The sequence below is a fragment of the Rhinatrema bivittatum genome, chromosome 1, assembly GCF_901001135.1.
Source record: "Rhinatrema bivittatum chromosome 1, aRhiBiv1.1, whole genome shotgun sequence".
NCBI lineage: Eukaryota > Metazoa > Chordata > Amphibia > Gymnophiona > Rhinatrematidae > Rhinatrema > Rhinatrema bivittatum.
Window position 1 is genome coordinate 273,013,939 of NC_042615.1, and position 27,465 is coordinate 273,041,403.

The 27,465-nt window shown below is 44.6% G+C and overlaps 1 protein-coding gene across 1 annotated transcript in view; it reads left to right on the plus strand.

Annotated features, from left to right (window-relative positions):
* LOC115087490 (disintegrin and metalloproteinase domain-containing protein 33-like) overlaps positions 1–27,465 on the plus strand; it is a 369,144-nt gene that overhangs the window by 178,846 nt on the left and 162,833 nt on the right. Inside the window, 1 exon segment of the mRNA XM_029594743.1 lies at positions 19,108–19,184. Coding sequence (XP_029450603.1) covers positions 19,108–19,184 — 77 coding nt within the window.

Here is a 27,465-nt window from a genome sequence, read left to right on the forward strand (position 1 = left end):
CGGTTTTTTAAAGCAGAGAACACAAAATGTCTTGTGGGCAGGTGAGCACTTGGCACCGAGGGATCTAAGGTGCGGAGTTCCTCAGGGATCTTATCAGCCTTGCTGTTTAACATGCAGTATATTTGGCCCCAGTGGTGATAGTAATCCATTGTATCCCACAAATAATATGTAAATTATTGTATTTTATAATTGGATCATCATACTCCAGGGTATCTAGGCCATGACTTAAGCCTTCTAACTGTCTCTTTTAATCATAGGTCCAAGTCCAAACATAAAAAATATATTTGGGGGGGGGGGGGGGTTTGTACTAAAAAGTGTTCTTTGGCACCAATTTACTGATAAAGGAGCAATATGTGGAGAGAGATGAAGGAATAGCTGAAATATTAAACAAATATTTCAGTTTGGCATTCGCTAAAGAAGACCCTGGAGAAGGAATGTTGCTGGTTGAGAAGACTGTAAATGGCAGTGGGGTAGATAAAACTCCATTTAAAGAAGAGAATGTATGGGAAGAGCTAGGAAAACTGAAAGTGGGCAAGGCCATAGGGCCTGATGAAGTACATCACAGGATACTGAAGGAGCTCAGAGATGTGCAGGTAGGTCTGCTGAAAGTCCTGTTCAGTAAATCCCTGGAAATGGGAGTTGCACTGCAGAACTGGAGAAGAGCGGTGTGGTCTTGCTTCATAAGAGGGGTAGCAGAGAGGAGGCTGGAAACTTACAGGCCAGTAAGCCTCACCTCAGTGGTGGGAAAATTAATGGAGACGCTGCTGAAGGAAAGGATAGTGAACTATCTAAATCCAGTGGGTTGCTGGACCCGAGGCAGCATTTATTCACCAGGGGAAGGTCCTGTAGGACAAATTTAATTGAGTTTTTTGATTGGGCGACTAGAGAATTGGATCAAGGAAGAGCGCTTGATGTGATTTACTTGGATTTCAGCAAAGCTTTTGATACCATCCCGCTTAGGAGGCTCGTGAATAAAATGATAAGCTTGAGACTCGGAGCCAAGGTGGTGGAGTGGACTACAAACTGGTTGACTGACAAGAGACAGTGTGTAATGGTAAATGGAACCTACTTTGAAGAAATAATGATGTTAAGTGGAGTGCCACATGGATTGGTTTTGGGATTGGTTCTGTTCAATATCTTTGTGAGCAACATTGTGGAAGGGATAGAAAGTAAAGTTTGTCTGTTTTCAGATGATACTAAGATCTGCAACAGAGTGGACATGCCTGAATGAATAGAGAGAATGAAAAGTGATTTAAGAAAGCTTAAAAAGTGGTTGAAGAGTTGGCAGTTAGAATTCAATGCCAAGACATGCAGAGTCATGCATCTGGGGTGTGGTATTCCAGCTTGTATTTGATGGCGGGGGAGGGGGGGTTTAAAGACTGATGTGCACAGACTGTGAGAAGGACATTGGGGTGATAGTGTCTAGCAATCTGAAGGCGGCAAAGAAGTGTGGAAAGACGATAGTTAAAGCCAGAAGAATGCTGGGCTGCATAGAGAGAGGAATAACCAGTAAGAAAAAGGAGGTCATAATGCTTTGAACAGGTCCTTGGCGAGGCCTCACCTGTTAAGTGGAGTGCCACATGGATTGGTTTTGGGATTGGTTCAGTTCTAGAGACCATCTCAAAAAGGATAGTGACAGGACTGAGGTGGTCTAGAGAAGAGCAACCAAAATGCTGTGGGGTCTGTATCAGAAGACTTATGAGGAGAGACTGAAGGATTTGAACATGAACACCCTGGAAGATAGGAGGTGCAGGGGAGATATGATTCAGACCTTCAGATACCTGAGAGGTTTTAATGATGTATGTTCCTTGATTCTTTTCCATCGGAAATCAACTGTAGAACTAGGGATCACAATATGAAACTTCAGGGGGGATGACTCGGAACAGTCAGGAAATATTTCTTCACGGAGAGGGTGGTGGATGCCTAGAATGCTCTTCCAGAAGAGGTGGTGAAGATGAAAATAGTAAACGAATTTAAAAAGGCATGGGATAAATACTGAGGATCCCTAAAGGCTAGAATTAGAAATTAAGAAAAGGATACATGGGGGTAACTAGCATGGAGTGGCAGCTACTACCCCTAACAGAAGGCTTGGAGATTACTACCCTTAACCAATTAGTTTACATGATTTTGATGCAACTGCAACATCGCTCTCCACTTCGCCCGCGCTGGGAGAAAAAAGGGGAATTGGATTTAGACGACAGCCAATGTGGGACCCTGACTTTTACGGTCCGCATTACTGATATGCAGATATTAGGGAAAAAGCGCAGCACTGCTTCTGCAGCCAAGTCCAAAAGCAAAGCACATTCAAGCAGCAGCAGCAGCATTTTATGAATTATCAAGAAGGCTTCTTACTATATAAAAATGTTGCTAACAGTAATTTTGTTATGAGTTTGACAGTTGCTTGGTTTTGATTGTTAAATTACCACTATTAACAGAAGCCATGGGGGTAACCGGCTTGGAGCAGCAGTTACTACCCTTAACAGAAACATAAGGTATCCTGCACGGAGTGGCATTTTACTACTTTAAGAAACCTGATGGGCAGACTAGATGGACCATTTGGTCTGTGTCTGCTGTCATTACTTTGTTACTATGATAATCATGAAGATGTAATAATGAAGATGCACTACTCGTTGTAGTCAAAACAGTGTCCTATTCCATGAACCTAAAGATCCCAAAGTTGAGGATTTATGATATTAAATATTTATAGTTCATAGTCCCATAGTTCATAGCCTGACACAGACCAGTGTTTCTATGTAGTATCTGCTTCAGGGGCATGGAAACATCTATGTTTTCATCAATCATTTCAGGTACAAATCTAAAAATGCAAGGAAGCACATCATCAGAAACACATCATTAGGAACATATCACAAAAGTGATTTTGCAGAAACATTTTCACAATTGCAGCACATACATAAAGGTCATTCACATAGCGGCACTCATTGTAATGTGCACATTATCTTCAAAACATTTGTCCATTATATCCTTCTATATAATATGTTGGCTCCAGAGGATTGCTTCAAATACATCTTTCTAGCCAATTACAACACCATCTTAAGGCTACCAATCCCTAGAAGAAATCAAAAGACTAAGTGTCCATTGACTCAATTCAAAGCAGTTGCTCATCCAATCAAAAATGTACAAGGAACACCCCTTGTATCCAGTTAAGAATCTTATTGTCATCACATTTAAATAAGGCTATACTATTCTAGCTCAAGATTCATCAAATCATTGGCCTTCACAGTCCTCAAAATAAAAATCCAAAAAATTCAATTCAGTTTAGCTGTTCCTTCAAGTCACCACCATGCCAATTTAGTTTAACTTGTTTCCAGAACCAACAATCTCAAATCTTCAAAAGCATGCAGATAAGATATGCAACATTATACCATCCGAGCCTTGACTTTCTGTGTTCCTAGACATCTCAGGTGTTCAATCAACCTAGTCTTCAGTTACTTACTTCTTTGTAAAACCAACATATAATTTGGAACATGGACACACTATGACTTGTATAATATATGTTTATATACACTCAGTGTTACTCTGACATTTATATCTTTGTGCAAATCTTGGATCTTTCCAGAGCTCAGCAGGCATGGTGAGATCACACAGGGAACATTTACCACATGCAGCCTACGAGTCTGGATTGCTCCATTGTTAAAAATAAATCGCCCGATGGATTCTTACATTACTATTTTCAAGGATTTGGTTTTAAAAGATTTGGCCTTGATATAAAACATCCCCTAGAAGTCGTTTTTTAAATTGATGGAGGGCTGGAATGTCTGCCTTGAAAGAACTAGATTACTGCATTCCTCCCAACAAGTTATTTTAGAAATGCTGCTCTACCTGGATGTGAGGATGGTAGGGACAAGCTGAAATAGCTTCCAGCATTTTGCCCCAGCCTTATGGAGCCTTTTTCCACTCAAGATTAGTCTAGAAACATTTTCTCAAGTTCCAGAAAGCAGTAAAGGCCTGATTGTTTGAGAGTATCTTTGGGTAACAATGGAGGTGGGGAGGGGGAGAATTATCTGTTTCAGTGGTGGGGGGCATTGACTGATGTCGGAAATTTTTTTGTTTATTCATGTCAGTGATGAATTGTAAACTGCTTTATGGTTCGGACTGAATTAAAGATGAAAAATCAAATTTAAATAGATAAATCCATTCTTGAAGAATAAACTATAAAAACTGAACCGCTGCTCTGAAGGGGTGTGTAGTGCCGTGCACTGGGAGCTGGCTGCTCATTTTTATTGTAACTGTGCTGAAAAGTGTAGTGGCTTTCCTAGCTGGGAGGAGAGAGAACAATTCATCCATTGAAGTCAGAATGGGAAATGGGATGGCTCTGGGATGGGTAAACATATTTTTTAGTTAAAGAAACAGATCTATCTGATCAGCTTTCATTAAAAAAAAAAAAAAAAGAACAAACCTACCAACCAGATTTCTTTATTCAGCAGTGAGACTGTGCTGGTGCTAGGACTACTGGGGAGCGTTTTGAGAGCAGAAGACTCTGAGGCTTTGCTGGTGCTGGTGGGACCAAGCTTTTCCTGCACTCATGTTTTCCTCCGTATTCATCTAAGGGTCTTTGCATTTTTGGGCTCCTCCTCCTGTCATATCTCTACCTTTTTGTGGGTTGTGACTCAGAGAGATAAATTGCTCTGTGAGGGGTATATTTGGATGATTCATTTCCCTTTCAGCATCAGTTGCGGCGGGTGGTAAAAGTTGGCTTTTTTAAGTAGCAGAAGGTTCGCTGGTTGCATTACACTCTGGATAAGAGCGACTTTAGGACATTAATCCATCCTTTTGACCTTTCAGTTTTGGATTATCGGAATGCCCTTTACGTTGGGCTGCCAAAGTGTTACCTTTGTTCGCTACACCTTTTGCTTAATGCAGCCGCTCAGTTGGTAGTTCGTTGTTCTTTAAGTGATCATATTACAGCACTATGGCTGCCTATCAAACAAAGAGTTAAATTAAAAATTGTGCTTCTTGATACACGGAGCTATCTGTGGTAATGGCCCAAGTTACGGTACTCAAAAAATCTATTGTCTTTGTACCAACCACAGTTGTCTTTACAGTCTGCGGGCCAACAATTGCTATGAGTTCCAGCAATCTCCAGCACACAAATTCATCAATGGGCTTTTTTTTTTATTGTGCTCCCCTCCCTTTGGAATGGCCTTCCAGCGAGTTTCCAGCTACAAACAAATTATAAAGGTTTTAGGAAGGCATTAAAGGCACATTTGTTCAGTGAGTCTTTTGATTAGATTCTGTTCCTGATTAATTATGCGTTTTATTTGATTTTATATTATTTTATTGTTAATAATATTGTTTTATTGTGTATGCAGAATTGTTTTTTTTTTTTTACTTTGTTGTAATCCACCTTGCACAGTATATTTGATGAGGGGACGGAATATACATTTGTATAAATAAATAAAAAATAAATAAAAATAGCCGGAGGGCAAGGAGTCTGAGGTGTTGTTGGTCTTTCCTTTCCAAAGACTGATCAAGTTTTTAAGAGTAGTGGAGTGTTGGAGTTTTGGAAGTTTTTTTCTGAAATTTTTGGATTGAACCAGTTTCCAGAGAGAAGGGCAGACTCCTGGTAGCTTGAAGGGCTGGGTTCTTGATCTTTTGACTTTACGACCAGTCTGCAGCAGAGGATGGAGATTCTGCAGTTTTTTGAGACTTTGAGATTTTTTCAGAGAATGTTGGAGTTATGTGGTTGGAAGAACTATTTTTGAACAAGGGGTTTTTGTCATCTTTTCCAGGTCATGTTTCACGCTAGAACTTAAGAGAGGTTAATCCTACCCTCCAAGGGGAAGGAATTCTAGAGGTGGACACTGGTTCAGTTGGGAGAAGAACTACTCGGGGATTTACCATGGGCAAAGAGACTGTTGCTTTTTTTTAAATTTTGATTTTCCTGATGCTGTCCCTAATCTTTCTCCATGCTGGCTTAGATTTTGATTTTCAAACTTTTAAGTGCATTTTCTTTGAACAGCATCCTTGGACTCCGTAGTTATTTTATTTGATACTTGAATCCCCAGTGGGCACACTTCCCATCCAAGAATACCACTTGAGCAGTAATCCTGGGGTGAGTGTGGATTTAATGACTGTGTCCACGACTACACCAGGGTCCCAGGAAGTTGCACCTCCCCCCCACCACCCGGATGAACCCCGGTGTCTCCAAAAGGTATCTATGAGAAAAAGAGAGATCGGGGGAAATTTGTGACCCCCCCCCCTAATTTCGACACGCTCCACAATAGGCGGGGTCACAGTGGTTTATCATTATACACTCAGGCATTCATCAGCCAGTCAAGGTGCAGAAACTCTTCCCACCATATTATAAGACACCCAGCCACACCTAGCATGGCATCTACTGAGGGCAATTTGCAGCCTGGCCTAAAGGGCTTCTATATTTATCATCCTGTGATCCACACCTGCACAATCTTAAAGTTTCCATCTGGTCTTTGAATGTTCAGAAGAGAAAAAAATATATAGAACAACAACGGAGTATGTGTTGTGTTGTTATGGAGATGGCATTTCATAGCAAGATCAACACCTGACAAGAGCTTCTGTAATCTTGATGTACAGAAAGGGGAAGTGCGGGAGAGCTGTTTCAGCTGCAGTCGTTTCCAGCGACAGTGATAGCACCGCTGCCCGGAACAGCCTCTTCCTGCCAGCTGTGACAGATGCAGCCCTGGTAGCGAGGCGCGCCTGGACCCTGGCTGGCTCACAGCTTGGCACAGAAACAAATGCACTGGCATTAAGCACAAGGCAAAACGTGGAGATACATTGTAATAAAAGTGCTTATGTTCACTGCAAAAAATCTGTTTGATCTCTCTACCCGGCACCAGCAGTGGTCACAGCGTTTGACTATAGTGTGTTGCTGGGGATTTGAGGTTACACTTATTAAACGTGGTTAAAGTTTAAGGAGTTTGACATTTCAAAAGAATAGTTCCTGCGGATATTCTCAAATCTTTTCTATCCTGGAGTTCTCCAAGGTGCCCCCCCTCCCATGCTTCCTTCTTTTCTACACACAACCAAGATTTAGTTTCTGACCCTGGTGACCCTGTTCCATTGTGAACCCCCCCATCTCCCCCCCGGACTTGGCTGTAAGAAGAAAGTAGACACATTTTCAGGGCTCTTTCTTTCCTTAGCATACCCATGTTGACTTACCTTTTATTGGGCTGGCACGGGAATTAGGCAGAGATGTTTATAGGGGAGCTTTCAGAATAGCTTAGGCCCCTTCTACAGATGCAACCTTTACACATTCCAGGTCATTTTCGCTCCCTGCTGTTGTGCGTGTATATTGTGTGTCCAGAAAAGTGTTTTTGTTGCAATCGATGCATTACATTAATTCTTTCTTGAACATCCGTAGTAATTGTATTGAGTGCCTGCAGTAAGCGCACAGCCACGTCTCCTGGGTGCCTGATGCATTTGAGGGCCAGGGACGCACAATTTCTCCCTGGCGCGTCCCTTTTAATGCAGTAGCTCATTTAAATATATAGACTGGGGGCCCAGGAGAGGTGGTGGTGGTGTGCCCGGTGCTATATTGAAATGAGCTGGTGCGTTAAAAGGAGCCTGAGAGGAAGAGAGAAGGAGATCCCAGCCTTAGCTTGGAGCCCATTCTCTAGTGCCCAGGAGTGTGGGTTTTTTCCTAGAGGCACTTTCGGGACTGTTCACTTTTGCATGAAGGTAATCTGGAGAAATTTTGTTGTGAATTGGACTTTAAGTCATTTTTTTGCAGTAAATTTTCTGTTGAATACCCCACCAGAGTGGGGTGTTCAGAGTTTTTTCTTCAGAGTTATGTTATGTTCAGAACATCCCAAGCATAAGTACTGTGGATCAAGGGCGTTTAAAGGAAATGAGAGACTGTGTGTGGGTCCCCACCCCCATGAGCCTAGGGCCTGAAGGTTTATCCTCCTCCCTGTCGGTAGGAACTCCCAGCACCCCGGCGGCCTGCTGGGAACTGTGCTGGTGTGAGCTGAGAAGAGACCGAGTTGGGAGCAGAAGTGGCCCCGGGAACCACAGTCTGCCCCTGCATGCCTGGAGGTCCCCGAAGAGGGGTTACACCCAAGAAAGGAGGCAGATATTTAAAAGATTTGCTCTAGTTCTGGCCTGGCATTTTCCACATCGAAGATACCGGGATGTTTTTCGTTGATAAATATGGAGCGATTTTTTTTTTTGTGTTGGAGCAAACTTTGGATTCAACTGCTCCCCCCCCACTCCTCCCTTTCTGCCTTGTTTCCAAAGGCGTAAAGGTGTGGAAATCGTAGTTACTCCATGATACACTGCAGTCACTCAGGAGAGTTTCAGGAAGGCATTGCCTGCGTACTTTTGTATCTTGTGCAGAACCACCAGAAGAGAAAATCATAATTTCAGTATCACAGTGCAGAACAGAGAAAATAGTTACAGCCCTGCAGTTTCCCGCTCTGGTGACATCACAGGCTGAATATGCAGCTTGGATTCATGTTTTGTTTATAAAAAGTTCAGCCTACTTCATGGGAAAGAAATCCTAAATACATTTTCTCATTAATACTTTAGTCTTCCCGAAAACCTGATCTTCTGCTTTTGGGAAGATGCCATAGGAACCCAAAAGTTTGCATCTTTAAACATATTTGCTAGCATTTATAAAGGTTTCATCTCTACATTATTTTATTTTTGTAACATATTTATTTATAGTGGACTAACATGGTAGTCTTTTTTTCTGTTTTTTTTTTTATAAAAATGGAATGGCTTTTAAAGAGTCGGGGATACCTGACAATCACATTGTGAAGCAACTGCCTTATGCTAAGCTAGGGAGAGTAGTTTATATTATTATATGGAAGTTACCTCTGTTTTCCTTACCAGAAATAATGCATTATCTGGCTGAGGAGGTTCAGACAGGTTTGTGTTTAACTCCCCCCATGTGGGAGCAGCAGATTGTATTCTTTACTGGGTTATAAACCCCTGGCACCATCTTAGGGTGGGGATTTTTGGTTAATTTTTCAGAAGGCAGGATGTCCCTTTCTCCTGTTACTGGTAATTAATTTTGCTAATTTAGTTCAGGGGGATTTCCTGATTTGCCCTCCTTGGGTCAGCTTACTGGTCTGACCTATTTGTGGCTTGTTTACTCTTTTTGATCCGGGGACAGCCAGTGGCGAGAGCGGCTTCAGCAGCCCGGGGCGGATCGGGCGCTCCCCATGGCTCCCTATTCTCTAAAAGGTAATGAGTGCACGCCGTGACCTCGGACGTCGCACGCCATGACCTGAGTGCCCGGCTAGGATGTCCGAGGTCACGGCGTGCGACGTCCGAGCTTGGAGAAGAGACGGCTGAGGGGGGATATGATAGAGGTCTTTAAGACATGAGAGGTCTAAAATGGGTAAATGTGAATAGGTTATTTACACTTTCGGATAATAGAAGGACTAGGGGGCATTCCATGAAGTTAGCAAGTAGCACATTTAAGACTAATTGGAGAAAGTTCTTTTTCACTCAACGCACAATTAAACTCTGGAATTTATTGCCAGAGGATATGGTTAGTGCATTTAGTGTAGCTGGGTTTAAAAAAGGTTTGGATAAGTTCTTGGAGGAGAAGTCCATTAACTGCTATTAATTAAGTTTACTGTCAGGCCGATACAGTAAGGGCACGTAAGAAAAAGTGTGGCAGTGCTGGGCGCCCGCTTGTTTGCCGCGCGCACAGTTTGGATCACATACCGCTCGATACAGTATTTAAATGGCATGCAAATACAAGCTGCATCCAAAGCGTGTCCATGAAGCGCAATCCATTTTACTGTATAGAGCGCTATAGAGCGCCTATACAGTATCCTGAGCGCCCGGATGGACATCCAAGGTCATGGCATGCGCTCATGCGCCTTCGCTGCTTGAGTGCCCAAATTGGACGTGCGTTCATGCATCTCCCCTCCTCCTGAGGCGCCCACCGTGGCTCCCCTGCCTCCTGGCAGGGGAGCCACGGTGGGCGAAAGCGGCTTCCAGCAGCACGCCATGTCGAGTCGATTTTCGCCCTGCGCCTTGCTTCGGGAGGGGGGGAGAGAGGACTGGCAATCCCCGATGCCCGAGCGTAGGAGAACCAGGCCACACCATGTTACTCGCTTGCTCCAACCCACCCACTTATTTGACCGGAGCCTGCCTATTGCTGTCACATCCCTCTAACGCCAGGGTCAGGCTAGGCGGTAAATTAGCGGGTTAAATACGCGGCAAAACAGTTGGTTAAAAAGGCGATAATCGGGCCGCACGTTACTGTATGGGAGGGAATAGCTAATCAGATCGTTTACATATCATATACATGCCGCGGGTGGAAAGGGATACGCATTGATTTAAAGAAGCAGTAAAGATTGGTAAAAACGGATAGTGAATCGCGGGTTAGACTTACGCGTCCAAATTGTGGGTAGAAAGCGGGTTAGAAACAGGGTAACTGCGGCTGCGCTTTACTGTATCGGCCTGTTAGGGAATAGCCACTGCTATTAATTGCATCAGTAGCGTGGGATCTTCTTGGTGTTTGGGTAATTGCCAGGTTCTTTGGCCTGGTTTTGCCCTCTGTTGGAAACAGGATGCTGGGCTTGATGGAACCTTGGTCTGACCCAGCATGGCATTTTCTTATGTTTTTATTTTCTTAATTACTTATACCTCTACACTGTTTACCATGTGGTGACCACCTAACACAGCTTAGTAAATATAGCCCTAAGGGTTTCACAGACTAAACTTCTGTTAAAATCTTTCCCTTGCTGAGTGGTTAGATTTAGCCATCTAAATGAACTGCTCAAAAATGGGCAGATCTGGAGGCGTTCTTGGGGGTAGAGAGCAGTCTCACGACTTAGCTAGTTAGGACAGATTTTCAGCCCTGATTGGCTAAGTTGGGCCGCCAACCCTAGCATCACAAATGGCAGACCTAAATCTGACTAGCCAAGTTTTCTAGTCACAAACTGTAGTGAAAATGTGGTTAAGATAGTCAGCAATCTTAAGAATTCCCTGCCCGTTCTTCTAACCTTAGAATATCGCCATACAGTCTCTATTGGTCTAATTGTTGCCATGTTGTATGGGGCAGACAAGGTAAATCATATTGTAGAGATGGGCCCAAAACGGACAACCATGAATTGCAGTCTAAAACCCTCCTCTCTAATATGGTCCTGATCTGATCATAGATTTTTCTACTTTTTCTCCTTGAATTTAGTACGGCAGAATTTCATGATCGCGGATTGCAATTCAGTAAGGGCTGCTCTCAGGGAAACCCAGGATTTTGGAGCATGATCTGTGACGGGGGTTTTTGGACCCATTTTTTACGAGACTGTATGACCCTTTTCTGTCTTCCGCTGTTATCTTCTTGTGATAGAAGACGAAAGCTGTGGATATTTAATAAAATGGTCTATGCAAACGATCTCGTCATGCTAGATGGGGTCCCACATTCCATGACGGCAACTGCCCTTGCTAATGGGAACAAGGGAAGAGAAACGGAGGGTTGAAAGGGGGAGCTAATAAAATGGGTTTAGGGTCTGTAGGGGAGGGCAAACCAGAGAAGGGGAATGGGGAGCTGAAGGGGAATGGGGTAGTGAGGGAGGATGAAAAACTAAAGACGAGTGAGGGGAGCCTGAAAGATCGAGGTGCGGAGCTGAGGTGGGAGGAGGGGAGGGGAATGGACAGCTGAAATTGGGGAACCAGCATAGTCCTGATGGAGGACTTAAAAAGGAGGAGCCAGAGAAGGAGGAAAGAGGGCCACTGGAGCCAGAGAGGGGAATGTGGAGGGCCAGTGCAGGTGAAAGGTGGGGAGCTGGTGGGTGGAAAAGATGGTGAGGGAGAAGAGAGGCAAGAAAGAGAAAGGAGTGAAACTAGAGATGTGGAGGCGGAAGGATGAGTGGGAGGTGGAACGTGGAAAAGATGGGGATGTGAGGAGAGCGGGAGAGAAATGAGATCAAAGACAAAATCAAAGAGGAATGTGAAAGGGACAGATGGAGGGAGGGATGAAGTCAGGAGCATCAGGGAAAAGGTTTAGAAGATAGACCAGATTAAAGTAAAGATGAGGGAAAATAGTATGATTAAGAAGAATTACAGATCAGCAAAGAATAAAACATTTTATTATTATTAGGTTAGGTACTGGCATATGATGTTTTGCAGAATAAGATTATATATTGTTTGCACCGCTTCTTTTTAAAAGGTGCAACCTATATGCTGGTTGTACGTGATGCTGCTTTGCGCTTACTAGAGCTACTGCTTATACTTAAGGCATTTGCAACTCAAGTGCACCAAATGCTAATTTCTGGCATTCTGCTTTTTACGGTGAGGGGAATGAGATGGGGTGAAGGGGATCTGCTTGTTGTAAATCACGCCCCAACCCTCTCTCACCAATCCCGTCTCCCCGAAGTCAGCACTACAAGTTTGGGCTGCCCAGATTAAAGTGGGTTTATGTAGGAGCTCAAGGCTTTGTACTTTTTGCTTACCCAGCCACAGACTGACACAGTGCGAAGAGTTTGCAGCCTGGCAGACAAGGAGCCTTATTAAAAACCATTCTGAACCAGTGGGGAAAATTCTGTATTGAATAAGGCCCAGTGAGAGATAACAGTGTTTGCCAATCTAGAATACATTTGGCAGACTAGAGCTAACATTTGCACATTACATAAACTATCAAGTTTACAGTATTCAAAAGGTCAGATCGTCTTTTATATTTCATGCCTGTCGTTCTCTCCCTCAGCCTCCCTGATTATGTTCTCCATTCCGCTGCTCAGCTCCTTTACCACTTGCCTAGCCGCTCCCACACACTGCCTCTTCTTGTAACCCTACACTGGTGGCCTCTAGCCAGACACAGCTATCTCTTCAGAGTTCTTGCACTTTACTTTTTTTTTTTTCGCCTAACACTTTCCTCCTGTTCCTTGGGCTTCCAGCTCACTCAGAACCGGCTTTCATTGGACTACAGCACCATGCACCTTCATTTCCAGCTGCCTAGGGGTCCGTCCCCCCCATATTTCAGATCCTCCTTGTGACTCACTCAGCCTAGACATGGAAGTGGCAGTTCCTGGCTGGTGGGATGAGCTTCTGGGTTCCCTCCAGATCCCTGCAATCATGGACCCTAAGTCCAGCTGGTAGGTGTTGCAGCTGCAATGCGACTGGGACTCGCTCCCAGCATTGGTTGTAAACACTGCCTCTGCAGCAGGCCCAGCCCCAGCCCCAGCCTGGGAATCCAAGCCAAGGTCTCTGCATGGCAGCGCACAGCACTGCTATTGGGCCGCTGGGCTAGCCCTCCTGGATCTGCCACTGCCTCCTGCTAGTCTCCTTCCCGCAACCTCCATTTTCCTAGCCTCAGGTTCAGCTCTCGGGTATTGACGGCCGACAGAGCTTAGGTACTAAACCCCCGAACCGGGACTGTGCAAGAATGCAGGAAGAAGAACAAGCAAACACTGCAAACTACTCTTTACCGTACCTAATGTCAAACAGGCTCCTTCCCGCTTTCTCACTTTGCCTTTGCTCCTAGTCTCTGGAATCAACTTCCCTCGGATATCTAGAATTTGCTCTCTTTGACTATTCTGCACTTGAAAACTAGTCACAAATAAAAAAAAAAAGTGCCTCCTGTAACTTGTTTATTAACTTTTAATGTCTGCATACTGTATCTAAGTGGACAAATATGACAACCACGCTGCTTCCTGCTATCTTCAAAACTACACTGAAAACCCACTGTTTTCCACTCTTGCTTTCCACTACTCCGGAATGAATGCTCCTCCCATCATGATGTCAACTTTAAGAACATAAGAAGTTGCCACGCTGGGTCAGACCAAGGGTCCATCAAGCCCAGGATCCTGTTTCCAACAGTGGCCAATCCAGGTCACAAGTACCCGGCAGGATCCCAAGGGGTAGAAAGATTCCAAGCTGCTTATCCCAAGAATAAGCAGTGGATTTATGCAACTCTCCCTTAATAATGGTTAATGGACCTTTCCTCCAGGAACTTTACTTGCCCTGCCCTGTTAGCATCATCATGACCCGCTTCCAGTTTGTGCAGGCCACCTTGGGCACACAGCAATACAGCAACCCTGCCGTACTTTGCACTACGCTTTAATGTGTGGTAAAATGCAGTGGAGCAGGGTGTCAGCGAAACAAGGAAAATAAGTGAAATAAAAGTCTTTCCTTCGTGCCCTGCCCTGGTGCGGCGCTCCGCCTGGCAGCCCCAGCAGTAAGGTATGCCAGCCTGTCCCCGCCCTGCAGCTGCCTGGAGCGTGCTCAGACTGTGGATAAACAGCGCAGTCGTCCCTTGCCTTGCACAGTTCCCGACTCCATGGACTGGGAATATTTCATTCCAGAAATAAACCTCTAGTCGACTTGGCCTGGACCCAGGCATCTTCCAGACGCTAGCGCAGCTAACCTCGTCCGTGCCCTGCTGGATCGCATTTGCAGATCCTGTGCCGAGGGGACCCGGCTCTCTGGAACTTGGGCGTCAGTCGCTTTTCCTTCTGCTTTGGCTTAAGCAGGTCTTGGACAGGGGATGGCAGGCATCGCTTAATGTACATGCGATCAGCTCAAGCATGGAGCTTCCTGAGCTAGCATGAGAGGGATTCCTTTCTGGAGTCTCCATTCCTTCGCTTATCGTGTGCTTTGCGCAGCATTTTGCATTAAGTTCTCGGCAAACGTCATAAGTATGAATGCATGCGCTGCTGCTTAAAGAACAGCCCTTAGCCAACTGTTTCAGAATTAGTTATAGGGAAATTCTGTGGTGATTGAAGACAGTGTATTTTGCATTTTGAAACCTCTTTAGACATGGTTTGTTTTTTTTTTAAATTCATTATGAAAGTTAAATAAGGACCAAATTACTGATACAGAAAACATTAATACTTGGGTAGAAAATAAGAGAGTACAATTCAAGCAAACATCAATAAGCCAAAGCAATACTACTAAACATAATAACTGAGTCTGCTTTTGATGGAAGATGTTGCTGGGCAGATCATTACAGTCAAGAATTTGGTACCAACCCTCATTTATTTACAGGAGGGGCCTTACAGTCTGCAAAACATGGAAGTAAAATCCTTGCTGCCCTGACTCTCCGACCAGAAATTTAAGAAGCAATGACGAGAAACCAGTCAATGTGCTAAGTGCTTCGCCGATGAGTGCACACTATCGCATGCTTTCTGGGGTTGCCCGCGAGTACGTCGTTTTTGGATGGCGGTGGTGCGCTATTTGGAAAAGCTGTTGGAAGTCGCTGTTCCGCTCTCTTACGCCACTCTGTTATTTGGGTTGCCAAATCCCACCCAGATCAAAAGAATGGAAACACGGCTTCTCATTCAGAAGGCGTGTTATGTGGGGAAAAAACGTATCTTGTTACATTGGAAGGGCTCTGAAGTACCGACCTACTGGATGTGGCGTAATAACTTTCATAAATTGCTACAGATGGAACTTTTGGCGTCGCGGGTTTCTCCTCTTCTCCGACGCAGATTTGTGCGGATATGGATGGTGTATATTCACTCATTACCACACAGAACTCGGAGTCATATCCTCAATGCTTCTGAAGAACCTAGTTCCTTGCTGACGGACTGATCCAGCTGGTATCGTGGATGGACCAAGAGGTGAATGACCTCCACAACCATTATGGCATTTATGTTTGGACTCTTTAGGGGGGGGGGGAAAGAGGGGGGGGAATAAGGGATAACGGATAGAGGGAAGGAGAAAGTGAGGGAAGTATTTGGATCTGATAGAGGGGAATAGATCATTGTAAAAGAGCTCTTTGTTTAAGATACTGCAGCGGGGGGCTAAGGGTTACAGCCTCCCGGGCAGGTTGCTAAGTGTTGTTTGTTTTTTTTCATTGCTCAATAAAAAAACGTTTAAACAAAAAAAAAGAAGAAGCCATGGAATCGGAACAGGGGAGGTGTAAAAACATAAGAAAGGCCATGCTGGGTCAGACGTTTCATTGGACTACAGCACCATGCACCTTCATTTCCAGCTGCCTAGGGGTGTCCCCCCCATATTTCAGATCCTCCTTGTGACTCACTCAGCCTAGACATGGAAGTGGCAGTTCCTGGCTGGTGGGATGAGCTTCTGGGTTCCCTCCAGATCCCTGCAATCATGGACCCTAAGTCCAGCTGGTAGGTGTTGCAGTTGCAATGCGACTGGGACTCGCTCCCAGCATTGGTTGTAAACACTGCCTCTGCAGCAGGCCCAGCCCCAGCCCCAGCCTGGGAATCCAACCCAAGGTCTCGGCATGGCAGCGCACAGCACTACTATTGGGCCGCTGGGCTAGCCCTCCTGGATCTGCCACTGTCTCCTGCTAGTCTCCTTCCCACAATATCTATTTTTGTAGCCTCCGGTTGCGCTTTCAAATGTTGGCAGCCAGCAGAGCTTAGTATTATCCCCCGAACCAAGACTGTGCAGGAAGAAGCACAAGCAAACACTGCAAACTATTCCTTACCATCAGGGCCGGTGCAAGGGTATGTAGCGCCCTAGGCAGACCAATGTAGCCCACCCTGAGTTGAATATGCCCTTTGACAGTGGCAGATATATAGAGTTATGGTCACCCGCTTACGGTGCTCTTTCTCTCTCTCGCTCTCCCTCATGCTCTTTGACTGCTGTCGCCTCTTTCCCATTTTAAAAATGGTGCCCACGCATACCCAGTGGCGCCCTGCCCACTGATGCCGCCCTGCCCACCGACGCCGCCCTAAGTGACCGCCTAGTCCCGCCTAATGGATGCGCCGGCCCTGCTTACCGTACCAAATGTCAAACAGGCTCATTCTCGCTTTTGAGCCCAGCATCCTGTCTCGTCCAGATCCCAATTACCTGGTGGATCCCAAAGAAAAGTAGATCTATTTCCTGTTACTCCTCCCAAGGATAGCACTAACATTTTCTGGTCAACATGGATAATACTATTTTGTGGACTTTTCCTCCAGGAACTTGTTCAAACCTCTTTTAGACCCTGCTCTGCTTGTCACCTTGACCCTGTCCTCTGGCATAGAAAAAATACTTTCTATGATTTGCTTTAAATCTGATGGTAGTTAATTTCATGACATATCCCCTTGTTTGAGCATTATTTGAAAGAGTAAATAACTGTTCTTTTATTTACCCATTTCACCCCACTCACAATTTTATAAACTTCAATCATCTCCCCTCTCAGCTTTCTCTTTTCCAACCAGCATACCCTCTCATCATAGGGAGGCCGTTTCAACCCCTTTATCACTTTTATTGTCCTCTTCTGCACCTTCTCTAGCTTCATGTGTTTTTTGAGAAGGGGCAGCAGTAACTGCACACAATACTCAAGGTGCGTTTGCACCTTGGATCAATACAGAAGCATTATGATATTTCTGGTTTATTCTCCATTCCTTTCGGGATCATTCCGAACATTCCATTTGTGTTTTTGGCTGCTGCCTCCCACTGAGCAGAGGATTTCAATGTATTGCTCACAAGGACTCCAAGGTCCTTTTCCTGGGTGTGACCCCCCAATACAGAACCAGCATTGTGTACCTGTAGTTGGGATTATTTTTCCTTATCTATATCACTTTGCACTTTCCACATTAAATTTCCTCTGCTATTCAGATGCCCAGTCTCCTAGTTTCACAAGGCATTTCTGTAGTTTCATTATGTTTGGTGCCGTTGTAACAACTGTGAATAATTTTGAGTCATCTGCAAATTTGATTGCCTCCCTCTCTTTTCCAAATTATTTATGAATATGTTAAACAGTTCAGGTCCCTGTGGTACTCCATTAACAACCTTTCTCCATTTGGAAAACCATTTAGTCCTATCCCAAAGCTTTGCATGTATTTCATGTTTTAATATTTTGGGTGGGTTTTTAAACTGGTGTATTGTATATTCTATGTGTTAAAGTGATACAATGATAGTGTGACACGATTGTATGTGGGGTAATGTTTCTAACGGTGACCAATCCAAGACACAAGTACCTGGCAAGTATCCAAACAAATAAATCCCATGTTACCAATGCTGGTAATAAGCAGTGGCTATTCTCCAAGTCACTTGATTAATAGCAGTATATGGACTCCTCCTCCAGGAACTTGTGCAAACCTTTTTTAAACCCAGCTACACTAACTGTCTGTGACTACTGGTTCTAATCACTAACTGTGGAATAGTTTGAGAGGGAGAGAGAGAGATGAAGATGTTGTCTGGTTGGCGCTAGAGCAGAAGTTCCCAAACCCTGTCCTAGTGATCTCACAGTCAGGCGCGTTTTCAGGATATCCTCGCTGACTAGGCATGAGTTACATTTGCATACAATAGATGCTCAGTATATCTGATTTATATGTGCTGCAGACATCCTGACTCCCCCAGCTGGCAGTTGGGTTACCAGGATAGATTTCGGAAGCTGTACACTAGGGAATGCAGTTGCCAGGTGGCCAGTGCTGACCACAAACATTGATTTGACCACCGTGTTTCATCAGTAGACCACCAAGTTTCAGAGGTATTTCTGTCATCCCTGGGGCTGAGGCTTTTGAAAATGTACATTGTCCCACACACTCACCAGTCAAAAGGGATTGATTCCATTTCAAGATCTCTTCTTTTTTTTATTTTTCCAACTTCCTTGATTCTTGGTGTACTGCTGAAAGAACTTAAATATTGTAGCCAGATCAGGGCCAGAGTTAGACACGCTGGGATCCAGGGCAGAAACTACATGTGCTAGACGCTCTGAAGCTCTGCCTCAGCTTTTCCAAGGGGGCCTCTTGTGGCCTTGGGTCCCAGGGCAGTTCCTTTACTCATCTCTACCATCCCAACGCCAAGCCTAAGTAAGATGTGAAATAGTGACTTGAGCTATGTAGCCCTTCAAATATTTTGTGAAGATGTAACTTGTGCTGTAGTACTCATTTGACATACCCTGATCTGAAGGTAAAGCACATCGGCATGATATAAAATCCAGGCTTCCCATTAAAGGCAACGGGCTCTGAATATTGGATTCTTCTCATGCCTCATTAAATAATTTACCAGGGCAGGTGAAGGAATGTTCTATTAGGACTTTTAGAATCCAAGGTTATGGAATTTCGGGGAGGCAGGGGCAGGGATGTGCACTCCCCAGGTCCGACCTTCCTTGTCTATACTTGCACAAATAAAGAATCTTATATAGCAGGATCTGCGGCAGTACTGTGTGTGTTCTTTTCTCTTGTGTTTCTCAATTTCCAGAATCACATTTTTTTTAACTTTATTTTTCTCTTTACTTTGTTTGGGCAGGAGACAATGGCAAACACAGAAGAGATCTTGGTGACAGCTGAAGGCAAAAAACTTGTACTGGTGCTGGAAAGAAATCAGTAAGTATTCAGAGTGCAGCAGCGTTCGCAGCCACTGAGAGAGAGTCTCAGCCATTGCCCACCTGTGATACCTACTGGTCAGACTTATGGTGCACTTGCACCAGAATTTAGAGGTCATTGCAGTCTGTGGGGCCCCTTGTCAAGGATTGTCGCTGCATTGACTGAGATAGGGTTAGAAGTAGGGGGAAATCCCAGGGTAGTTGGGAATGAAGGCTTGTAGCACCATAAGCCTTGTTAGAGGCTGGATCCAATGGAGTTGGAAGGTCCAAGGAACAGGAAGAAACTATTGGGCTAAAAAAAAAAAAAATTGCATCCAGAATGTATAGAAAAATATACCATGGACACTAAAGATGGCATCACAGTGGAAAGTATCAGTGTCAACTTCTAAAGCAATGACCCATATGTGGTAATTTGTAAAAATATGACCTGATACTGATGCAAGTTGAAAATTGCTTCTGACAATAGCTCAGCTCTCTCTTGAAATGTAGCCCTAATTCAGGAGTCACGGGGTGCCAGGCTAGAGTCAGGAAGCACACCTGCTGAAGTGGCACAGAGCTGCAGGGCTAGACTGAAGCTGGTCTTCTGCCTAACTAACCCTCTCCCGCAGGTTGAGCATTTGGGTTCTGGGATCCAGCAGTACTTGTCTCCTGGCGAACATCATGGCTGGTCATGGCTGGAGGCTGGGCTAAATCTGGAGCTTTGCAGGAGCTGGATAGAGACAGGCTGAAGGCTGAGCTGAGACTGAGGACCTGGCAGGAACTGGATGCAGACTTAGGGTGAATACAGGGACAGGCTGGGACTGGATGCAGGCACAGACTGAATACAGGAATTGAGTGGAGCTGGATACAGACACAGGCTAGTACTGGTATGGAAATGGATTGATAATTTATTTTTGGTAAACCAGTTTTCGCAATCACATCAAAACGGTGTACAATGAAAATTAACAAGGTAATACAATATAATGAAGCAATATACTAAAAAAAATTTAACAAAGCAATATAATATAGCAAAACCAAAATACAAAAAATGAAAGCACATTAAATCACTCAAATTAAGATCAATATAGATAATAAGAAATAAGACCAAACAACAATATCAAATTCCCAAAGTCTCAGAAATATTTCAGCAATACATATAATAAAAGCAGAGCCTGCCAAAAAAACTTAAAAAGGTCATGGTTTAATCAAAAACTTTTAGAAAAAAAACAGGTTTTAACCAATTTACTGGGACTGACTGGGGCTGGATACAGGGTGCAAGGAACAGAGACAGGCAAAGACAGGACTGGACCAAGTACAGGACAGGACCGGACAGGAGCAAGGAACAAAGAACGTGGAACACAGAAGACTGAAGCTGCATGAAGATTAGGCCCAAGGGCCACAAGCTAGGCCACAGAGCAAGACTAGAGGCCAAGAAAGGCCATAGAGCAAGGCTAAAGACCCATAGAGGCCACAGAGCGAGGTTAGCAGCCCAGAGAGGCCACAGAGCAAGGTAGAAGGCCTGGGTAGGCCGCAAGGCAAGATAGGAGGCCTGGATAGGCCAAAAGGCAAGACAGGATAGCAAGGACAAGGTGGCCAGGTCAGGGAGCCAAGGTGACTTGATGATGAAGCACTGAGGCATTGAGCAAGTTGTGTTAAAGTAGGGCTGAGACTTGGGCGCAGTGGGACCAGCGAGGAGGCAACCAGTAATGCAATGAGCAAGACTCGTTGAGGTCTCCTGGTGGAGGGAAGACTCCGCAGCAAGCTGAACCTTGGCACGGGGAGACTGCTTAGCAGATGAAACCATGACATCAGGGTGCTGACTGAAATTGGCAGGGTCCATACTGAGTCTCAGGGCTTAGTCCCAATTATACAGTCACCAGACCTTTCACCCTGGGGCATGGATTCTTTCAAAAGGGGGGAAGACTGACCTTCAGTGCCCAAGGTGTATGGGTGTAAGCCCTTCTCTGTGATGACTCTTATGTGTGGGTGTGCTGAATGGAATAGGCAGAGCATTCTGGTTGGGTGTTCCAAATTAAAATTTACTTTGATTAGTTCAAATGCATCAATTTGCACCAACAAATCTATTCCCAGTACATCCATGTCCAGACCTGTCTATTTCATTAAACTTCTCTCCTCGCTCTCTGTGCAAGTGTCCCTCAGCACTGGGTCCTGAGATTTTATTTTTACCCTCCAGGATGTGGAACAACAGGAGTCCCACGTGGGTGGGGATATCCTAAGTGTAGTGGGATCCCTTCCCCAAACAGCACCTTAGGTCCCAATGATCTCCAGCATTTCAAAAAAACAGTCTGTGTCCTGTGTTATAGGGTGAAGACTCCAGTGAGGGGTCTCCAGATGACACAGCTCTTCTTACTCCCAATCTCCTCTCCAAACTGTTTAAATGGATCTCTCTGAGCAAAAGGTCCTGGGGCTAGGGAAAAGACAGATCTTCACTTCCCCCAGCCACTGGGCAAGAAAGAGTAACAGCAGATCCCCCCTCCCAACTGAAGGAAAAGAACAGAACTAAAAACTTCCCAAACTCTCTTGTAGCGAGTCACCACAATCCCTCCGCTGGTTGTGAGAAAGGCACCACAGGTCTTCTCCACCCCTGTAATCCTAAGGCAGGGCCTCTTCCCTTCTCTAGCCAGGACCAGGGATTCACAAAAAGAAGAAGAAAACTCCAAAAATGGCCTAAAAACCCCCCCAAACAGTTCACTTTATCCAACCTGAGGCAAACCCTTCCAGGCAGGGAGTGCACTGGGCAGGGAAAGTGTATTCTTTCTCCAAGGGTGTTACTCTGTGAGGCCTAAAACAAGAATGCCCCACCACTGCTCTATATTCACACCCCCGTATCCAAACAGGAGCTCGCCACTCCAGCAAGCTTCGAGGAGGGGCTGTTATGAATGGTGTGCCCCTCACTAACCCCAGGGCCTAGACTAGGGCCATTTAGTGGAGGCCTAGAGGGCCTCTGCAGAAACAATTCATAAAGCACTTTTCAACTCCTACCAGTAGTAAAGATTGGCCAAAGCATTGTCTAATTCTCTGGCATGCTCTTACCTAAATGGCAAACGGTTTTTACTGCATCTTAATGAAAAGCCTAAGCTCTAAAGCCTGTTTCTTTTCCCATTCCCACCTGCTCTCCCCATGTCCAGCATAAGGAAGTGCAAAAGATACATGCTGTTGTTTTGCCCTGGTGAGCCACTGTGGGAGGAAGGATTGAGGATAGATTGAGCATAGATGTAAAGAATGAAATATAACCCATTGAAGAAAAGATGGGAAGAAGTGAAAAAAAAGTCTCATGGAGGAAAAGCTTCCTCTTGGGAAGCGGCAGAGGTGAGATCTGTAGATTTTAGCAGTTACTGGGATGAACATAGTGACACAGTGGATGATGGCGGATAAAAGACCATAGACCCATCCAGTCTGCACAGCTATTCCTGCTCACACTGCAGCTGCCAGCCATGAAGTGTAACTGCTTATAAAATATCAGTCCTTATTCAAGTTTTTGTTTGCTTACGAGCATTTGTAATTGAAAAGAGGGACTTGCAAATGTGTTGACCTCCCAGTTGAAATACTGTATACGTCATTCATTTTTCAGAGGCACAAAATGCAAAAGTGGTAATTTTTTAAGCATCCCCACCCCAAAAACTATGGGTTGCCCCTAGCAATTCAGAACATCTGGTAGCCCTAAGTGGACAGGGGAGTGAAAGAGAGGTAAGGCATACAGGATAGGGAAAAGAGATAAAAATACTGGCGTGAAAAGAGTAAAGATCTGCCTGCTGGGCGAGGGCTTTCTTGTTTAAGGAAGACAGAGAGAAGCGAGATGCTGGGATGTTGTGGCTTTTGGCTCTGCATGCTTGGTGGGGGGGAGAGGCTGAAAGCGTGTTTGCGTTTTCCCTTCTTACCGAGAGCTCTTTGGAGAGGCTGCCAGAAGTCCAGGAGCACTTGTTTGAATGTCAGAGGGGGGTGTGGGAGGGCACTGTTGGAATAATATAACACTTTGTATGCCTTCACATTCTATCAGAAGGGGAATCTCAGGCTGGAGATTTTTGAGGGCTTTAGTGACAATCTTCAATGCCAGAGAAATCATTTCTTCTATTTAATGACTTCCTTCTGACAAGTAAAAATAAAGCTGAGGAGACCCGACTGCTGTAAACTCAAAACATTGTATCTCAGGATCAGGATTTTTAAGACTCTTATGTAAGCAAAACAGCAGGATGTTTCAGCAAGGTCAGCAGTTCCAGAAATTGCTACCCAGTGTTCCCTGGCTTTGCTCTGTGGAACTGCTGCATGCCAGGATATTTCTTAAGTGTAGAGAGGGGGTTAGCACCAGACCACCTCTCCACTGTAGAACCAATCTGGCAAAAGTTTGGAATCGCTGTCCATCAAGTTTTAGATGGGGTTGATTTTTGTTATTGCTAACCTGAAATAGTATTACCTTTGTTTATAACATTTAAGAACATAGAGGTCAATATTCAAAACTAAACATTTAAATGGATAACTCAGAGTTAGATGGATAGCATGGATAACTTGACAGTTGATGGTGGAATAATGAAAATTACTATTTATAATGCCTCATACAATTCATTCAATTCACGTGTTTGGCTCTTCAATAAATCTATGACTTTGTAATTCTTAATGAATCTTGAAGTTCATTTCTGATCCTTGGCCAATTGTAAGGGTAATTTAGTAGTTCCCTCGCAAGTGTCAAGATTCAGGTCTGTCTAATCCAATTCAATTGATCCACTTTAAAGTCTCATTAATCATACCTTTTGTCCAGATGAATAGAATGTACTTACTTCCCAGTTCAATCTCCTCTCGAGTGGTTAACACCAGATGAGTACCACCATTTTTCTCTAAAGGGCAACTTCTCCTCCTCCCAGGCAGAAATGAATGTGGACTCACTCCTTCAGTGACCTTCAAAGATCGATCAATCTCTCACGGTGGGAGGCTCCTACTCTTCTTTTAGATGGTAGCATGGAGTCCCTGAGTCCCTTGTGAACCCGGGCATAGGATAGAAATAAACCATTTTTCATACCCCAAGTTGCTTTCCAAGAAAGCCAAAGGTCCTTTTCCCAAAAATCAAAACAAGGATCAAGCATGCTGTATACTGTATTTGGTGCCTTTGGAATGTTATAAGATTAATGGCGTTCATATAACTATGTTTTAAACATTTTTCCATTCCATAATAATTTTTATAATTTTCAAATTTTGATCTAATTAAATGGTTAATTATTAATTGACTAAAATAGATTTTTTTTTGGGAGTTTTTCATGTTGGTCTATGCCATCCTTTACCTATAATGCTAACCCTTCACCAGTTCGATCTTCCCTGTTACATTAATATAATTTATACCTTGGAATCACAGTGTTCCATTGGTTATCCTCCATCTACCATGTCTCTGAAATGCCTTTAATATCCATATATTTATATATCGCCTTACATTCTAACTCTCAAGTCTTACTATTCAGACTAATTGTATTCACATATAAACATTTCAAAGTATCCTTTTTAATTGAACTTTTTTTCTATATGTATTCACAACCTGCTTATTAGCAGATGATACAGGCAATGTAGAATCATTCATGTCTGTGTTTTCTTTATCTACATCCATCAGGACTACTTCAGCCTTAACCACAACCTCTCTACTGGAACATTCTAACTTCTCTATTTTGCATGTATCTTTGGAAGACACTTTCCTCTGAACCATGTGCATCTGAACGACTATTGTCTTCCCTCCATAGTCTATTGGTAGTTTAAAAGCTGCTCTATTTCCTTTCTTCTTTTTTTTTTATTTATGCCATTTTAAAACATTTTTACAAGAATTACATTTTGATTGACAACAGTAAGTTTACATACAAAAATCCAATAATTAAGAAATCAGAATTCAATATTAAATTCTCTTCTTACATTTATAGTCCACAATAAAGGATCCAATACTCATAACATTTCTTATAATAGTTATATACCTAAGTGTTATCACAATTCCAAACACACTATTTTAAATTTAATTGGGATATTCACTATTTTAAGGTCTCAGTAGAGTTCATTCCTTAATTCAATTTACTATTACTTTATCCTTTAAAAATTCAATCAGTTGAAGAGAGGAAAAGAAAACAAAAGAATTACTCTTGTAACAAATAAGACACTTACAAGGGTGTTTTAGAAAAAAGGTAGCTCCTATTTGGAGCACCTTAGCTTTCAACAATAAAAACTGTCTCCTTCTTTTCTGAGTTGATTTAGAAAAATCTGGGTATACTCTTACACTCATAGTTAGAAATTTTTCCTTACTATGTTTGAAATCTATTTCCTTTCTAAATGTTACCGTTAGCAGTTAAGTTCCACCCTGTTTGAGATGGAGTCAGTCCATCCCATCAGAATAGGCTCCCCTTCCCCAGAATGTTCCCCAGTTCCTAACAAATCTAAAACCCTCTTCCCTGCACCATTGTCTCATCCACACTTTGAGACTTTGGAGCTCAGCCTGCCTCTAGGGTCCTATGTGTGGAATAGGAAACATTTCTGAAAAACCAACTCTGGAGGTTCTGGAATTAATTTGCTATCTAAAAGCCTAAATGTAGCCTCTAGAGCCTCCCTTCTGCATTTTCCCGAGTCATTGGTACCTACATGTACCGTGACAGCTGGCTTCTCCCCAGTGCTGTCTAAAATCTTAACAAGGTGGCATATGAGGTCTGCTACCTTCATGTAGCTTCTGCTACTATTTTCCCCTGTTTATTTTATTTTTTTAGCATCTTGGGGTTTTCCCATTTTTGTTATGCATGCCGGCTGCGGTAGACCCGTGGCCCGGCCCTCTCACCTCTCTCAGACGAATCCAGTGCCTGGTTCCTCGTTCCTGGCGGCAGTAGGCCGCTGGCTCCATCCTTGGGCCGCCCCCGGTGCCTCCGGCTCAGCTGCAGATCCCTGTGCTCCATGTCAGGCCTCTCCGCATGGCCCGCAGAGAGCCGCTGCGCCCCTCCCTAGATGCGCGCACGCTCATCATTGAGCCTTAAGTAGGGCCTGCAGCGGGAAGCTAGCCACGGCCACAGATGATGACGTCAGTTGAGCTCCGGTACTTAAGGCTGGGCCTCGCTCCTAAGGATTGCCTTTGCAACAGGTCTCCACACTGGTCGTGTACTCATTGCCTCCTGGTGATTCTCCTTCGTTTCTGGTTCCTGATCCTTGCTGACTCCTGTTCCTGGTTTCCTCGTTCTTTTGTTCCTAATTCCTAACCTACTCTCGGATTGCCTCCTCGGAATACAACCTCTGCTTTGCCTGATCACACCATTGACTCCCTCCAAGTCCAGACCTCTGCTTTGCCTGACCACGCCGTTAACTCTCTCCAAGTCCAGACCTCTGCTTTGCCTGACCACGCCGTTAACTCTCTCCAAGCCCGGACCTCTGCTTTGCCTGACCACGCCGTTGACTCTCTCCAAGCCCGGACCTCTGCTTTGCCTGACCACGCCGTTGACTCTCTCCAAGCCCGGACCTCTGCTTTGCCTGACCACGCCGTTGACTCTCTCCAAGCCCGGACCTCTGCTTTGCCTGACCATGCCATTGACTCTCTCCAAGCCCGAACCTCTGCTTTTCCTAACTACTCTATTGTTTCTCTCCAAGCCCGGACCTCTGCATTGCCCGACTATGCTCTTGACTCTCTCTCTCCTTGCCACTGCTTCCAGATTGCCGCCGGCCCTGACTCCAGCTTGCCCTACGACACTTCTTCAGTCTACGTCCTGGACTTCGCCTATTCAGGCTTCGGCTTGTTCTTGCTCGGGCGCCCCATGTCTGACTTTGGTACTATTGGCGCCTGGGTCTCCAAGACTCCACCTCATCCAGTACAGACTTCTTCTCTCCCCTGTTACTGCCTCTGGGCTGACCTCTCGATCCTTCCATCGACGATGACATACGGAGCCCCACCTAAGTCCAGCTGGCCCCAGCACCCAAAGGCTCAACCCGCGGGGAACGAGGGCTGGTATTGGTGAAGCGCCAGCCGGCCTCCATCCTTCAGCCCACTCCACCTGCCGACAGTGGGGACCCTTAGGATCCCTCCTATGGGTAGCATCAACTCCACCTCGGCCCAAGGGTCCACCTCTGGCGCAACAATTTTTGGGCCCTAACCTTGCCTTTACCCCACCTTTTTCTTGCAGGTGTCTTAGGGATATACATTTTTCCCCTGAGCATGTACAAAGGATGTTTCCTTTGTGCAGTCTACCCTAGGGGACTAATCAGGGTCTTTCTGCTCCCCTGGTGGATTGACCTAGGAATTGGAGGAGTAAAGATTAGTAGGAGCAGTAAGAGGAGAATTTTGAAAGATT